Below are 16,804 nucleotides of genomic sequence, written 5' to 3'. Positions count from 1 at the left end.
ATGTTTTCTGAAGCGGCCGCTCCACTTTGCACTTCCGTCAGCAGTGTGGGAAAGTTCTGGTTTCTCCAGTCCTAGCCAACACTCAATAATCGTCTTTTTGATTCTAGCACCTTAGTGGGCACAAAGGAATATCTCGTGGTGATTTTTATTTGCATTTCTCCAGTGACTAATGGTGTCAAACAGCTTATGGACTATTTGTATATCTTCCTTGGGGAAATGTCGACAAGGATTTTTGAGATCTAGGTATGGGACTGTTTATTATCCTGCACGTCAGTGAAGCTACACGAGGGGTGACGATCTTTTAGATGCCAGTACTAAGGAAAAGCTAGAGGAAGGGAAAAGAGGACATTTGAAAGGAGCGTGGGGAAGGGAGAAAAGGATTTCTGCTGGCGTTAGTGAAGAGCTGGAAGAACACCGTGGTTTAGGGAGCATGTTACAGGAGCAAGTGGCGGACACAGTGGAGAGGGCAGAGGCAGTGCCAGGGTTTAATGCAGAGACAGCCCGAACCAAGGTCGCAGGGAGAGGAGGGGTTTCTCTGATTCTGGTGCTGAGAGAATCTTTAAGATAGACTCGGACATGCAAGCTCCGAAGCTCACAGGGTGGTCGTGCAGGTCAGATTAGGTGACAACAACTATAAAAGCATTCTGCTCTCGGCAGGTGCTCCATACATGAGGTTTTATTAGCCAGGATACATTGTTTGTAGAAATTCAGTACAATACCTACACCATCTAAATTTAGAAACTAGAAAACAAAGTGATATTAATAATAATGAGTCGAAAGTAATTTTGAAATGATTACTTTTGGTTTTAGGGCTGTTTTCCAAAGGATTATAGCAATATATATTTTGGAATGCTTTTGGGAAACACAGTGAAAAATACAGACTTCCTCCTTATCTAAATTGAAAATAATAGAATCTCAACTTCGGAGGGGACCCTTCAGAGCGTTAGTCTAACCCGTTAGTCAGTCCCATGATGCTGGGTATTTGAAGAGCCTTTGTGATTTGCATGTGCTTCTTATGTTACCTTATAGCTTTATCATGGAGCCTGACAAATTTTATAGTGATTTTATGTACTTTCAGTCATGTTCACTGGACTTAATGGGATAAAAATCATCTAATTGTGATCCAACAGCACTGCTCTCTATAAAAATGAGACATGACAGATTATCGATTGTTTGTTACTGACTATTATTCTAATCTGCCTGAAATCTCTCATTCAAAGCATTGCATATACAATAATTTGTTCCTCATGTAACTCAAATATATGTAATTGCTGAAAATAGCTAACTCCTCTGGATGCATTTTACATGTCATATGAGTTTAAAACAACAGCAAGTACTTGCTAAGATAATTAATATTGTGCATAATTATATGGCATCAAAACTGCAAATAGAAAGCAGATTGCAGGTGTGAATTTCCTGCATAGTTTTCTTGTTGCTCTTCTGACTCGCTTTTAGGATTGTTCTCTAAATAGAATTTTTAAATGTTCTAATATAATTTGAAAGGCACAATTACTTATACTAAGATCTCATTTTGTTATTTTTTGATACCAAGACATTAAAAATGTTTGACAAATGTTACCTTTTGAGCTATTTTATGCTATATTGCCTTCCTTTGAAAAATTTTAACTGCGTTGTTTTATTTTATTATTGTTCACATGTTACTTTATGATAGTACTAAATAAAGAGTCAGATTAGTTACGTTTGTCATTTACTATCTGTTGACTAGCAAACAACAGTTATAGCAATGGCATGTGCCCAGGTCAAGGGACAGAACAATAACCCATAAATCTGAGATTAATAAAACCTGTGGTTTCCACTAGACCTTTATAAGAAGGTAAATCTGAGGGTCCGTTTAGTTCTTTGCTTAAAGTTCTACTTGAAGGATACTGAAATAGGCAGTCAACTTCAGCCACATGAATGTCACACTTTCAGGATTTGATTCCCGTCTGGCTCGCACTAAGTAGTTTTTTATACCATTGATATTTTTGTACTACCCAAGCACATTCCATATCTGTTTTTAGAAATATGATGAGCAGAACTGGATTTAAAACATGATTCTGTTGTAAGTTCCCCTGTTGCAGTTTTATTTTACTTCATAAGACACATTGCATATGAGTATATAGTTTATTCTGTATATATAGCTTCAGAATAGCTCAGTGAATTGATTAGATTTAAGTTCAGCACATGTGGCCACAGTGTTCAAAAGCAGTGACAGAAATACATTTCTCAAATCAAAGGCCGGAAGCAGCCAGCCTAGGGTTAATGTGGAGCTCCAGCAGGTCTGGGGAGGCAGGCCCCTTCTACCTTCTACCTTCTCGCTCTGGCACTGGGGAAAGGGTGCTGTGTGTCCCAAGTTATCTCACGGTCTGAGATGTCCGTGAAGCTTCAGCTGGCACCTGTTGCAGTTTTATTTCACCAAGAGAATATTTAGTTTGCTTCTGGTTTTCATCTTTTGTATGAAGATTTTCACTCAAATTAGGTTTTTGTGTTTTAGTTTCTGGCACATGGAAAGCCCTGTCCTTTGCTTCTCTGCTTTTCGAGCTGCTGGAACTTACCATTTTTCTTATTTTCTTTTGATCCTTACAGTAGACATAACCTTTGGTTAAATGATTTATAGATATAGTTTTCTTTAACTGTCATGGAAAACTCAGATTTGACTCTGTGGTAAAGCATAGAGAACCAAATTTATATTAAATTATATATAAAGATGGATTCATCAGAAAAGCAAAAGAGCAATATGCTCTAAGAATAGAAGATATACTTTAATAATGTAGAAAAAATGAAAGAGAAAGATCATTTTTTTCTTTCCTGTTTAGTGAATTAGGTTGTTTAAAATTATGTGTTTTATAAATAAAATATTTTTAAGTTGCGAAGATATTTTTACTAAATGGAAACTTAATGGTATCATTGTGTCTTATCATAGACCCATGATAACTTGAGGAATTTATCTGCTTGGTGCAGTTAGTATTCCTTCTCTTCCACCTAGTTCCCAGCTCAGAGAGATTTCGCCTGATTTGTTATTGATTTTAGTTAATGGGATCCTTAGACTGCCGTTATGCAATGTGTTCAATGCAATGTACAAATAGAAGTATACTGGCAAAATAATTTGTAGGGCTTTCTTTGAATAAGTAGATGTTGAACAAAGATTTCATAATTTTTAATAAAAATTACTTTGTTGTAAGTTAAAGCATAATTCTTTAGTGTACATGTATTTCTGCCCTAAAACGATACAAATTTGTATGTTGTTTTAGGGCAGAAATGCATGTACACTGGAGATATGATTTCTGAAAAATGTCCCATTCTGGAAAATCACCCTGCTAACTAACAGGCTTAGGGAAGGGCTAGGATTAGGGGCTGGCCACTCAATTCCTGTGGCACTTTGTGACTGGAGCCCTAACAAAACCAGTTAACCATCCTGATAAAAACACCCACCAGCGGAGGAGCATTGAGGACTTGTGTCTCCTTTTCTGTGGTGTAAATCCTGGTAGCAAATCACTTCCAGCAGAGATTATTTTCATCGGAATGCAAAACCTCAGTCAAACTGCTGCTTCCTTTATAAATCAATTGTTTAAAGCCAGGGAGTGTCTTTACAGCTTCTCTGTCTGCACTCACATTTTTCCAGATAGCGTGCCACAGTGGAATACACAGTCGTTCAGACCATTCAACAGTCAGTACTCGCACTAAGGGGACCCATTTCTATATATTTTCAACTGTCTTCTTAAGGTCTCCATACATTGATGGCTCAGGTTTTGGCTTTAATTGTGAGACATCTTGTCCCCATTGCCTCCGAACAGTAATGTGCTGGAGAAGAAAAACTTAAGAATCGATAGAACTCCGTGGTTTTACTGATACCACACTTCTACTACCAATTGCTTATGAGGCATTTCACAACAAAGAAGACAGTACCGACTGTGCTGGGGAACGTATCCCTGATATGTGAGGGGGAGTGTTTTTCTTAAAAGCCAGGTCAAAACAAACAAATAAATAAAATTATATGTGTGAAATTAAAAAATTCCACTTAGTGCACAATTTGATCTTCCTGAAATGATTTATCATTTAAAACTATCTGAGTCCACCTATGTTTAACTGCAACAATCACTGCAGCCAGTGAACTCATAATGTTTCTTCTGCTGTAACATGTTCTTTTCTCTGTGTGGATATTTACCCCGACCTCTATCTTTTGGCTTAGCATATACAAATGAAATAACAGAACTGTCCTGCAGAAATTAGTGTTTAGTTTCTAATGCAAGGCTGTGGTTGCAATACATCTCTTCTGAAGTGTCGTGATTGGGAGATCAGTGAAAGTTAACACCATGAAGAGAGACACTGCAGCGCTTACTTTTGCACAGGGTTCACACCACGAAGGAAGTAATATAGGTCCAAATTACATGTGAACTTCCTGGGCGCATAAGGAAGCATGGCGATGTCCACACACATGATCGTCGATATTTATTGCTGGGTAGTCAGGGTTTGGGGCGACGGTGGTAGGTGGAGTTCTGGCACTGGCACTATCATAGAGTACATCACTTTTCTAACTAAACTAAAACTTTTACTCTTGGACCTAAACTTCTACACGGTGCCATCCATTCCAAAATGCTATAACATATCAACTCTCTTTACTTTGATTAATGATACATTGTCAGAGTGATGAATTCTTCTAGAGTGTAATTTGAAAGATAATATCATTCTAGGGAGAACATATAAAAAGTTCAGGTGAGAATTTCGAACTGCAACCAGATGAAATCCTACCATCACACCGTGTGGTGAAGGATGTGGGGGGGGGGATCTGGAAACGCTGGCAGTAAATCACATTCTTTGGTTTTAGTTTAAGCTTCTACTCTCTTCTACGGTGAGATATATGATTTACTATGTGCCCTGAAAACTGTTTTGGTTTAGTTTATAAACATTTTTAGCATGTACAGAAGTTGTTCGGGTAATTTTAATCATTTTTAGTCCCCTTTGCTTTCTGTTGATATCTCTTAGTACTCTATATGTAAATTTCCATATTCAGAAGAAGGAAATACTACTATCTTTGAGTTTTAAAATTTGAAAATATCTTTTTAATAGATATGATACAGTGTTATGATATTTAATAGGCACAGTTATCTATTTTAAGTATTTTATAACAATAACCTTCACATTCTTGTTCACTGGCTGCTTATTATTTAAAGTGATAGTTTTTACATTGGCAAGTGAAAGATAATTTGTTTTGGGTTGCAAATGTAGATGGGTCCTTCTCAGCAGAGACAGACACTGCAGACATATGTGTATGTCCAACTGTTAATAGCTGTTATCCCTGGGAAGTACTCTTCATGCTTTAGAAGAAACGTCTATTTTTTACTTTTTAATATGGTGCTGTTATGATTTATTTTCACTGTGTTTCTGTCATTTTTAAAATGTTGCTAATGTAAAGCTACATCTATGTTTTTCTCTGCAGGAATGCTCTTGAGTATTTTGGGCAGGAACTTTTCTTCTTAAATTGTACCACCCCTTCACATTTCAGAATTTGCTAAATCTGGTTATTACCCATTAAATGTTAGTAATATTCTCTCATGTTTGTGAAAACCAAAAACACCTCCCTACATTTGCAAATCTTGTCCCCTAAATCGGGAAGCACTGATTCTTATATTTAGATCTCTTTACACTAGCTCGAGCAAAACAGAATTTTTCTTGTAGCTGAAGGCCTCACAGATGTCTTGTGAGGGAGCAGGGATGACGTGGCTGAGTCGGGGTCAGAGCCAGGACTGGAACCTGAAAAGCTGTTGTGAGCCCAGGGAGACTCCTTCTTCACTTTCAACTTTGTGTGTATGTGTGTGTATCTACTGTATTCTTTTCTTATCATTAACAAATTATGAATTGACATAACAGAGGATCACTAACAGACAGACCAAATGTCTCTTTCCTGATTCCAAATCTAAATTCTCATGAAATCAAACTGGATCAGGTGCTGACTTCTTGTCCAAGGAACCTTGACTCAGAGGGCAGAAATTTTTAAAAGTAAATTTACAAATGTGTGCAACATTTTTAAGTATACAGTTCAGTTTGTTCACATTATTGTACAATTAATTTCCAGAACCTTATCTTGTAAAACTGAAATTTTATACCCACGAAATAACATTCTACTTTGTTTCTACCTGTTTGACTACTCTGCGTACCTAATATAAGTGGGCTCATACAGTGTTTGCCTTTGGTGACTGGCTTATTTAGCATAATTTTCTAACGGGTCATTTATGTTATGAGATGTCAATTTTTTTCTTTTTGAAGGCTAAATATTTTGTTGTACCTGTATCCCATTCTGTTTATTCATACATTGAGGTCACTTGCAAATATAATGCTGCTAGGATCATGGCTGCACAAATCTCTCCGCGAGGTGCCGATTTCAATAGTTTTTAATGCTGGGTTCACCAAAAAGCTCATTTGATGTTTTCTGTAACATTGTTTTAGTAGCGCTTAGTTGTCTTTAACTTCATTCGAAACAATTTTGTTAGATTGTATTGTGACAGCTGTCATGTCAGCATGCATTAAAAAAAAACTTATTACATTTTTTGGTGAATTTTGTGTAGCCATTTTAATATTGAAGTTGGAAGAAAATACGCAACATTTTCAGCATATTATGCCTTATTATTTTGAGAAAGGCAAAAATGCAACTGAAACACAGAAAAAGATTTGTGCAGTGTATGGAGAAAGTTCTGTGAACGATCAAACATGTCAAAAGTGGTTTGCGAAGTTTCATTCTGGAGATTGAGCACGGGACGATGTTCCACAGTCTGGTAGACCAGTTGAAGTTGATAGCGATCGAATCAAGACATCAGTTGAGAATAATCAGAACAATCAGCGTTATACCCCATGGGAGATAGCTGACAGAGTCCAAACATCACATTCATATGATGTTAGTTGTAGGTATTTTGTAGATGCTCCTGTCCGAATACACAGGGACTTCGTATTCTTTGTTGTGATTATTTTCTGCTCTTATTAAAGTGATCATGTTGTTTTATCTTTGATTCATACGGTTTATTATGCTACTTGGTTTTCACGTGTTCAATTACCATTGCAATACGGGGATGTAATATTTCTTGGTCATGATGCATACTTTATGTGTTGGTGGATTGGATTTGCTGATATTTGGCAAAGGAAATTTGTATCTACGTTCATGTGTGTGGTTGGATTGTAGTTTTATTTTGGGGGAATGTGGTTATCTACTTTGCTATCAGGGTTGTATTAGCCTTATAAAGTGAGTTTAGAACTATTTACTCTTTAATTTCTAAATGTGTTTGTGTTGGACTAGTATAATTTCTTCCTTAAATATTGAGTATAATTTATCAGTGAAGTAGCCTGAGTTTGGGAATTATTTTTATAGGAAGATTTTAAATTATTAATTCAAACATTTACCTTCTATTCTAATTTTCTATTTTTGAGTCAATTTTGGTAATTTCTTTCACTGAATGTTATCCAAATGTTGGCATAAATTTTTCCAATTTATTTATTTTTAGACAAAAGGGAAAAGTGGGAGAAAGGGAAGGAGAGAAACATCAGTGTGTGGTTGCCTCTCATGTGTCCCAACTGGGGACCTGGCCCACAACCCAGGCATGTGCCCTGACTGGAAATCAAGCCAGTGACCCTTTGGTTCACAGGCCTGCACTCAATCCACTGAGCCATACCAACTGGGGCTCAATTTTTTTATAATCCATTTAATTTCTATATAAATATAGTGATGTTCCTACTTTCATTATTGATTTTGTTAACTTGTATTTACTCTTTTTTTTCTTGGTCAATCTAGCTGAAGATGTATAAATTTTCAAGTCTCAACAAACCCAAGTTTTAGTTTCATCAATTTTTAAATTTATTTCTTTTCTATTGCATTGATGCCATGCTTATCCTTGTTCTCTGATTTTCACCTATTTTGTACTTTTCTCTTTTCTTTTTCTGTCTTCTTGAAGTGAAGCTTAGGTTATTGATTTTAGACCTTTCTTCCTTTTAAAGCAAGCACATAAAGCTATAAATTTTACTCAAATCACTCCATTAACTATATGTCATACCTTTTGACATGCTGTGTTTTCATTTTCAGTCACTTCAAGATATTTTCTAATTTTCCTTGTGGTTTATTTTTTCATCCATACATTACTTAAAAGTGAGTTGTTCAACTTCTAAACATTCTGTTTTTTCCCAAAATTATTAGCTGTTGATTTTTTAATTTCTTTGTTGAGGTCAGAGATCATGCTCTCTATTTCAATTCACATGCATTTATTCCTACTTATTTATTTGGAGCATGTTGTATGTTGTTCTGTCTTGAAGAATGTCTCATGTGAGCGTGAAAAGAATTCATGTTCTGATGCTGTGAGGTTGAGGGTTCTTTAAGTGCCACTTAGGTCAAGTGACTTGATGGAGCTGTGCAATTTTCTATATCCTTACTGATTTTCTGCCAGCTGTTTCACTAATTTCTACAGAGGGGGTATTGAAATTTCTAATTGTAATTTTTAAAGGACTTACTCACTTTTTAGTTGTCTGTTGTTGCTTCATGTACTTTAGGGATCTGTTGATAGTTGCATATATAATTGTTATATATTCCTGTTTTTTGACTGTTATTATTATCAAATATCCCTCTTTGTTTTGTTATATTTCTTATTAATATACTACTCCAGCTCTTTTATGGTTATTATTTCCAAGGTATATATATATAACATACATTTTATTGATGTACAAATCAATATTTTATTAATTTATATATTATATCAATATTTTATTAATTTATATATTAATAAAATACACTTTATAATATATATAAACTATATTTTTTTCATTATTTTACTTTTAACCTATCTGTCTCTGAATGTAAAGTCAGTCTCATAAATGGCAGTAGTTGGGTATTGCTTTTTAAAAAATCAAGTCTGACAGTTTCTGCCTCTTAATGAGAGTGTTTAGTGCTCTTATATTAGTGTAACTATTGGTGTGGTTGGGTTTACATCTTCCGTGTCATATTTGGTTTTCATAGATGTCCTTTGCTCCTTTATTTCTCCTTACTGCTTTCTTTTGTGTTAAACACATGTTTTTTATTGTTCCATTAAAATCACCTTTTGGATGTGTACATGCCCCTGCATATCCATGCATATAGTATATGCACGTGTTCACTCAGTGGTCGTTCCAGGTATTACAATATATGTCTTATAACAGTTTACATTGGCAATGACTTACTATGGTAAAATATTGCATAAATGGCTTTATTTTAGTTCTACTTTTCCTCCACTTCTTTGTGATATCGTTATATGTATTATATCAATGTTACAAAGCCACAGTAGTATTAATGTTATTGCTGTATATAATTTTATGCCCTTAAATTAAATATTTTCTTTAAATATTTAAAGGAAATAAATATTTAATCATCTTTTATATTACCCATATATTAATGTTCCTGGAGTTCTACCTTTCTTCTGGTGATTTAATACCTTTTAGCCTTAAAACCTTTCTTTAGTATTCTTTTTAAGGCAGATTGCTAGTAATGAATTATCTCTTACTTTGTCTACCTGGGAATGTCTTAATTTTTACCTTTATTGTTGATGGGTGGTTTGCTGAATATACAATTATTCCTGGTAGTTTTTTATTTTAGCACTTTCTATCATTCCACTGCTGTCTGTTCTTCATTTTTTTCAGTTGCAAAATCAGCTGATATTCATTTTGGTGCATGCTTACATATGATGAGTTAATTTTCTCTTGTTGCTTTCAAATTTTTCTGATTGTCTTTGGCTTTCAGTGGTTATAATATGTTTTGGTATGAATCCTTTTATGTTTATTTTTGTGGGGTTTGGTGAGTATCTTGGCTTTTTAAAGTGATAATGTTCATCAAATATGAGAATTTGGGGGCATTTATTTCTAATTTTTGCTCATTTTCTTCCTCTGATACTTCCACTAAATATATGTTGGGTGCTTGTTGCTATTCCCTAGGTCTCTAAGGCTGTGTTCCTTTTCTTCAGTCTTTTCTTCTTTGATTTTCAAATTGGATAATTATCTTGATCTATCATCAAGTTTACTGCAACATCTTCCATTTCACGTCTCTTGTTCACCTATTTAGGTCACGCTCAAGAATTTTTGTTGATTCACTGTGATAATTTCCATTTCTTAGTCAGCCCTTCTATACTGATTTGCAGGAACATCCCATTAAATGTTTGGCTGGTCTACTGCCAACCTCAACTGGCACCAAAACTTCAGTCTGTCAGAGCTGTCAGTTTTATCCATTCATTTATAACCAAATTTTCTGGTTCATTGGTAATGCCATGGAAACTTCAAGATCCTGTCCTCTGCTGAGGATCAAGTACACTCCCTATTGAGTAAGTCCAGGCTCGCCCTAGTTGCACTGATAGACTTGGGAAGGGAGATATGAAGTAGGCACAGCCCTATGCGAGGAAGCCATGCACTCTCGCTCTTACTCACTGATATCACAGCAGTTTTTCTTGAGTCAATGCTTCTCAATTTGTCGTTTGCTTTTGGCTGATTTCCTGAAATAATTTTAAACAAATTTATCCAATTTAGTATTTGTTTTATGAAGATATAATTATTTACTGACTTCTTTATTATACAGAAGTCTGAAGATTCACTTCTGTCTATTGAATACAGTAGAAATTCTGTTTTCTGGATATTTGAAGAATTTATCTTACAGAGAAGTATATCGTGATCTAAATAAAATGGTAGCAATGATCTGATTGCATTACATTAGTTATCACTCTGCTAGGTGTTTTTCATTGAGGATGTATATGCAGCAGCTCTCCAAGGTAACCACTGTCTTCATTTTACAGGTACAAATACCTAGACTCGGTGAGGTGCATGATTTGCCCTTTGGGCATATTAGTAGTGTCATTTATGTTACCTGTGTTGACATTGACTTAGCTTGGGTATAAGGAGCAAATGTTCAAATGGAATTTTTAGTCGTTTTTATCTCAGAAAATCAGTTAAATTTGATTCAACCAACATTTATCAAGAAGTTAACCAGCGTTATGCAGTGTCCTTCACACTCTGTGAAAGTGTGAAGGACAGGGCTGCCGGGAGGAGAATCCAAAGAGGACAATGTAAAACATGGTATGTAAGGCAGACGAAGGCACGGTTCCCTCTCTCAAGGCAATCATAATCACACTATTCAACCAATTGTAACACAATCGACTAGTAAGTGTTTTGACACAGTGATGCTCAAAACTTAATGAGCTTTCGGGTTACCTATCCTGATTAGGTTACAGATCCTGATTCAGTGAGTCTGAATGGGACCTGACATTTTGTAGTTTTAGGAAGTATCCAGGTGATGGTGATGCTGCTGATTTATGGGTCACACATTATGGAGCAAAGCTCTAGTATCGATGTAAGCAAGGATTTATAAGATCACACACAAGATACATTAATTTTGCTACGGTTAGTTGAGGAAGAACACTTTGTTTCAGCGAGATTAAATGATTTGCCCTTTAAAGCTATTTTTTTAAATAATGCAATTGGATATATATTAGAACTGGATAGCATTTGATCTGGGCCTAAAATGATAAATAAAATCATGATAGGAACACTCACTTTCCCAAGGAGACAGGAAAACTTTGGCAATGCCATGGAAACCCATTTATGTATGTTATTCATGGGAAACACCTTTTTAAAACAACTTTTATTTTTGCTGTTTTAAACAATATCCAGTTAGGTATAGTTTCCAGATATGAGGCTATCCATTAGGGCAATGCTTGCTACATAAAAGGACCCCTTAATCTCAGTGTCTTAAAATGGTAAATGTTTATTTTTTACTCACCTAAGAGTTCAACAGGGATGTACGTTCCTAAGACATCTTCCCTCTTAAGTAATGATTTGGTGACTTTTACCTTACCATTCTCCATACTTGATATGTTACTTCCAAGGTCACCATACATCTTTTTTATCCACCAAGCTCACTGAGCAGTAAACAGGGTGGAGGAGGTAATCTGTTTCTTACCGCCTTGCCTTTGGAAGGGAAACTCACTGCTCGTTCTCCCACGCAGTCAGCTGTCACAGAGCTCTATCAGGTCCAAGGGCAGAACCCACCTAGGGGGAGAGATGTACCTAACAATTGGTTGTCATTCTTCTCTGGAGTGAGTATGAGAGATTGGGTCTGGAGAACAGGCAACTGAAAATTATTAATATGTATGATACATTTTTCACATAACAAGGAACTCACAAATATTGTAAAATAGGATGTTATAGTACTGTAGTTTCTTTTTTAAAAAATTTATTTATTCATTTATTTCTAGAGAGAGGAAGGGAGGGAGAAAGAGAGGTGTGGTTGCCTCTCGTGTGACCCCTGCCGAGGACCTGGCCCTCAACCCAGGCATGTGCCCTGACTGGGAATCGAACTGGCAACCCTTTGGTTTGTAGTCCAGCGCTCAAGCCACTGAGCCACACTAGCCAAGGCAGTACTGTGGTTTTTAATCTTATTGATTTTGTTAAATTATATACCTGTTTGTGAAGAGACAGATGGTTTAAGTTTATTCTATAATTCTACTCTTAAAAGGTACTTTTAACTTTGTTGTTCAAAAGATAATTTTTTCAAAGTTTATGTTACCCCCTCAACCCTTCGCAAGTATGTAAATGACAGAGAAGATGAGCAGAAGGAGAATCTTTACTCCTTTAACTACCTAGTGCTTGCTCAACATGAAAATAAACAAGCAAAATAAATTAAAAACAAAATAAAAAATTTATCTTAGTTTCAAGAAATCAGAAGTAAAGCATATTTTCGGTGTTACCATAATTCAGGAGGGGAAAGGATTAGGCTAGAAGAAGGGAAGCTTTGCCTCTAAATCAAGCCCTGGCATTTTGTGTCCACTGGCTTCCACCTGAGCTTTGTGAGCTCCGGTTTTCTTATCTAAGTAACAAGGGATCAGAGTGTCTGTTCCCTCTCCTGAAATGACTATTTTAGGAATGAGAAAAATAAAGTGAACATACACACTTTTAAAATGAAGCAAAGTAATATTTACATATACGATTTTCAGGAGAAAATTTATTTATCTGAATTAACATAACGTTAAGACATCCAGATAATAGCATTCCACTTTATCAATTACCCATGATGCTTATCATATATTTTAATAGTAAACAATGTAAGAATAAAATCGGTTTTGGACCGATTAAAAACATATTTCATATTCTTTTAAAATGTTCCCCTAAAATACTATAAAAAGTATTGTAACATTGATAGCAAGATTCATTTTAGGACAGGAATAATCTTTCTTTTGTGTTTAAATAAAAATACATACTTGAATGATAATTCTCTCATCATAATTTTATATAAAATTAGTACCATTGTTTTTTATTTTGATATTTGATAAAATGAAAACTGGCTGTTTTAGCTACTTTTGAAATCAACAGCCCTTTATTTTTGGAAATTTAAAAATCAGGCTTAGATTGGACTATTCTGTTTAAAAATATTTACTAAAAATACAGGTATTTCTGGAAGGATAAAGCATTACCATTGGCTTGAAAAATTTTTTTATTTTCTCTCACCTTCTTTTCATTTTTTCTTGTTAAACCAACTATATGTATCTCCAATCTATAAACAATAAAATGCACCTCTCATTAATATGTGCTCATTATTTTAAAATTGTGGTAAAATCCAAATAACATAAGTGTTCCCACCTTAATCATTTTTCAGTGTGCACTTCAGCAGTGTTAAGTTAAATAAGCCATAGAGATCTAATGCAGAGTACAATTAATATGCACAATAATAAGGGACTATAATTATGGATTTCTTTTTTAAAAGGGGCTGCTTAGGTCTACATGGGCTTCTGAATGGCCATTGGGAGATCTGGAGCAGATACCACAGATCTGATGTGCACAGCAATCTATGTGCATAGGTCACGTTAGTCATTTTTCATGTATAACTTACCGATTCAGTGTGAAGTAACACTAGTTAATTTGATGTTTACTGACTTATTTCAGAATCAGATTGAATCTTTACAAATTTAAAAAAGGTCATGCTGGAAAGTTTCCGTGTTCTTAGCTATTTAAATAGGTAACTAGGTGAAAATTTAAAAATAAGAATATTTTCATTGGAGAGTACAAAATGATTCTTGCTGATTTCTGCTGGAGTTTTCCTCTGTTTTGAGGACATTTTCTAGGAAGTAAGACCTATCGCTTTTGTTTCTAATGTGAGGTTCACAGAGAGCCTCTGAAGGGCCGGCATCTCCCCTGGAAATCTTTCGGCTTAAACTCAGATGGCATCCAGAATCCTGCAGCGTCCTCGGGCAGACCGGGGTAGCTCTGATAGGAGAGTGCTCAGAGAATGGGGCCTTCCTGGGGTTTGCTTATTCATTTTCAGCCACTTAGAAGAAGGCATGTGTAAAGATTTTTTTGAATTATTTTTCTCAATCACTTAGTGTAATCCTGGAGTCCCTCTGCTCCCTCCCCCTGACAGCCTATTTTCGCCATGTGTTATTTTCCAGGCATGGTGGTAGCCATTCCAAGATTTAAGAAGACATGATATTTTATTCTGTAAGCTTATGGGCTATCATAGAATACATAGACACCAAAAGATGATATCAAATCAATACTGTATCAGGGTGATCACTTCATAATTTATGTAAATGTTTAATCACAATGTTTTATACCTGAAGCTAATATAATATTGTATGTCAACTATAATTGATTTTTAAAAAATTTTCAATAAAACGAAATGTCCAATTTCCCCCCCTCCTCCCCCCACAAAAAATCAATACTGTAGAGGTTGGTAGAGACCTACTCAGGGTTGCAGAGGTTACAGAGAGTGGGCGCCTCACACGGCTGGGAAAGGAAGACAGGGAAAGGTTCCTAGACATGAGAGTAACTTGGGACAAGGCCAGAAAGAAAAGGGGAAGTCTGCCAGGCAAAGAAGACAGTGGAGGATGGAGGCCTCCCTGATAACTGAAACTCAGCAAAGGCACAACACGAGGAGAAGCCTGGCGTGCACTAGGGAACTACAGGTGGACACCCTTCCTGATCTGCACTTTTAGGTAGTTAATACTTTCCAAAGATGTTTTTACCACCAAGGAATGCTTACGACTGCTTGTTCAGGCTTCTACTAGATTAGCTATATTTAGTTCTTTCGCCATGGTGTGCATAAAATAACATCTATTTGTTTGGGGTTGATGCAGTGGGAAGACTAATGAGTCAGAATTATATACTCCTGGGGTCACTTCCCAGCTCTGCCACCCACTCATTATGTTACCAAGGATGAATTAGTTAAACATTCAGAGCTTTTGTTTCTTTATCCCCGAAACAGAGATAAAAATAGATACACTATACAGTTGACTTTAGGGTTAAATAACATGTTTTTAAGACAGTTAGAATAGTATGAGTCCAAACTAGCCCCTCAAAAGATTGGCAGCTTTTACTATTATATTGGTTGGTGTAAATGTCAATTTGTATTTTTAAATATTAAAAAAAAACCATTGAATTTAGTAGTCATAGAATAATGAAAATATTATTTTATGTATCGAAGTTACTTAGGCTTATATATTATGCTTCTTAGTCATATTTTGTTTCTTTTTTAACAGGCAAAATCTCAAATATTAGCCAACGTATTGGATGTTGCCCATCAGTTTATAAAGGAAGTTAATCCCAATGAACCCAAAAGGGAAAATCCCTCTACAAAAGAGACTAGTAAAACCCAGCTTAAACCTCCATCACCGAGTCTGCAAGCGGGGAGCTCTGAGGTAAGCCGAGGAAACGGAGTAGGTATTTCCTCTCATACGTGATCAGGGAGACTGTCATGCATTTACTTAATTGGGGATGTACAGTTTTGCATATTATTTTATCACATTGTTATTTAATATGAATTATTTTTATTAATCAAAAACCTCTTGACTATAAAAATCCCTTGAAGAGATTGCTTTGATTCCACTGAATGCTGATTTTTTGATGAATGATTTTTTGCCCATGTGGCTTTCTGGGCATTTCTACCATGTCAGGAAATAAATGAGAATTTGAGGAACATAAAAGTAGATAACACAATGCAATATAATGATTTTATATTAATCAGAACTTCAGACAGGCTAAAAATACAAAATCTTGCCAAATGTTTTTGTGACGGTAAATCTCCCAGTTATTTAAAATGGGATTTATGGCAAATGTTGGTGGCTATTGAGACTGATCACTGATCCCACGATGTGCGAGGTAAGTTTTCACCAGCTCATGTCCATATTTTTATAATAGACTTGTTATATTGATTTTGTAGCAAAAAACAAACTTCCTCAGATTTTGATCTATGTAGTAATCTGTATTCTTTTAGATGCCACTCACCTTCTCATCGCAGTTCAGAAACAGTGTATAACTTGCCTGAAGTCACACAGCTGGTGACTTGGTGACACGGTGAGGCTTGCACTTCGTCAGTCTGTTGAGTTCCATGCTCATAGGATATAAGTGAAAACGTGCCCTATGTTGGTGGGGCCTCTTTTCAGCAGAGGAACTATGCTTGAACTGTCCAGGAGAGTCAGCATATTTGAATGGGTTTCACGTTCTAACAGACCTGCCGTGGGTGTTTGTGAGGAGTCACTGAACAAGTTAAAACCTCTTAATTATAAAAATAATATATTGAAGACTGACAGTTTGCCAGACACTGTCCTAAATAGTTCACCTGTAGTATCTATTTTTGTCCTTTCTTAATTCTTTATTCTAAATGATAAAATAGTGGCAAAAAAATCAGTTTTTATAAAGTACCCAAGGAATTATTGACAGTGGAACTTATACTTGAATCCAGATCTTCTATTTCAGATTATTTGCTTTTAACCACTACTCAAAGACTGGTTTTAAGATTGTTCCTCCATGCCTGCCATTTTATCTA

The 16,804-nt window shown here is 35.6% G+C and overlaps 1 protein-coding gene across 1 annotated transcript in view; it reads left to right on the top strand.

Annotated features, from left to right (window-relative positions):
* The window catches only part of ZBBX (zinc finger B-box domain containing), a 112,278-nt gene that overhangs the window by 37,345 nt on the left and 58,129 nt on the right, over positions 1 to 16,804 (top strand). The window contains 1 exon segment of the mRNA XM_045197635.3: positions 15,519 to 15,677. Coding sequence (XP_045053570.2) covers positions 15,519 to 15,677 — 159 coding nt within the window.

Source organism: Desmodus rotundus, chromosome 2 (assembly GCF_022682495.2).
Source record: "Desmodus rotundus isolate HL8 chromosome 2, HLdesRot8A.1, whole genome shotgun sequence".
Taxonomy (NCBI): domain Eukaryota; kingdom Metazoa; phylum Chordata; class Mammalia; order Chiroptera; family Phyllostomidae; genus Desmodus; species Desmodus rotundus.
Note: the sequence above shows the minus strand (reverse complement) of the source record. Positions and strands in the feature narration are given on the sequence as shown.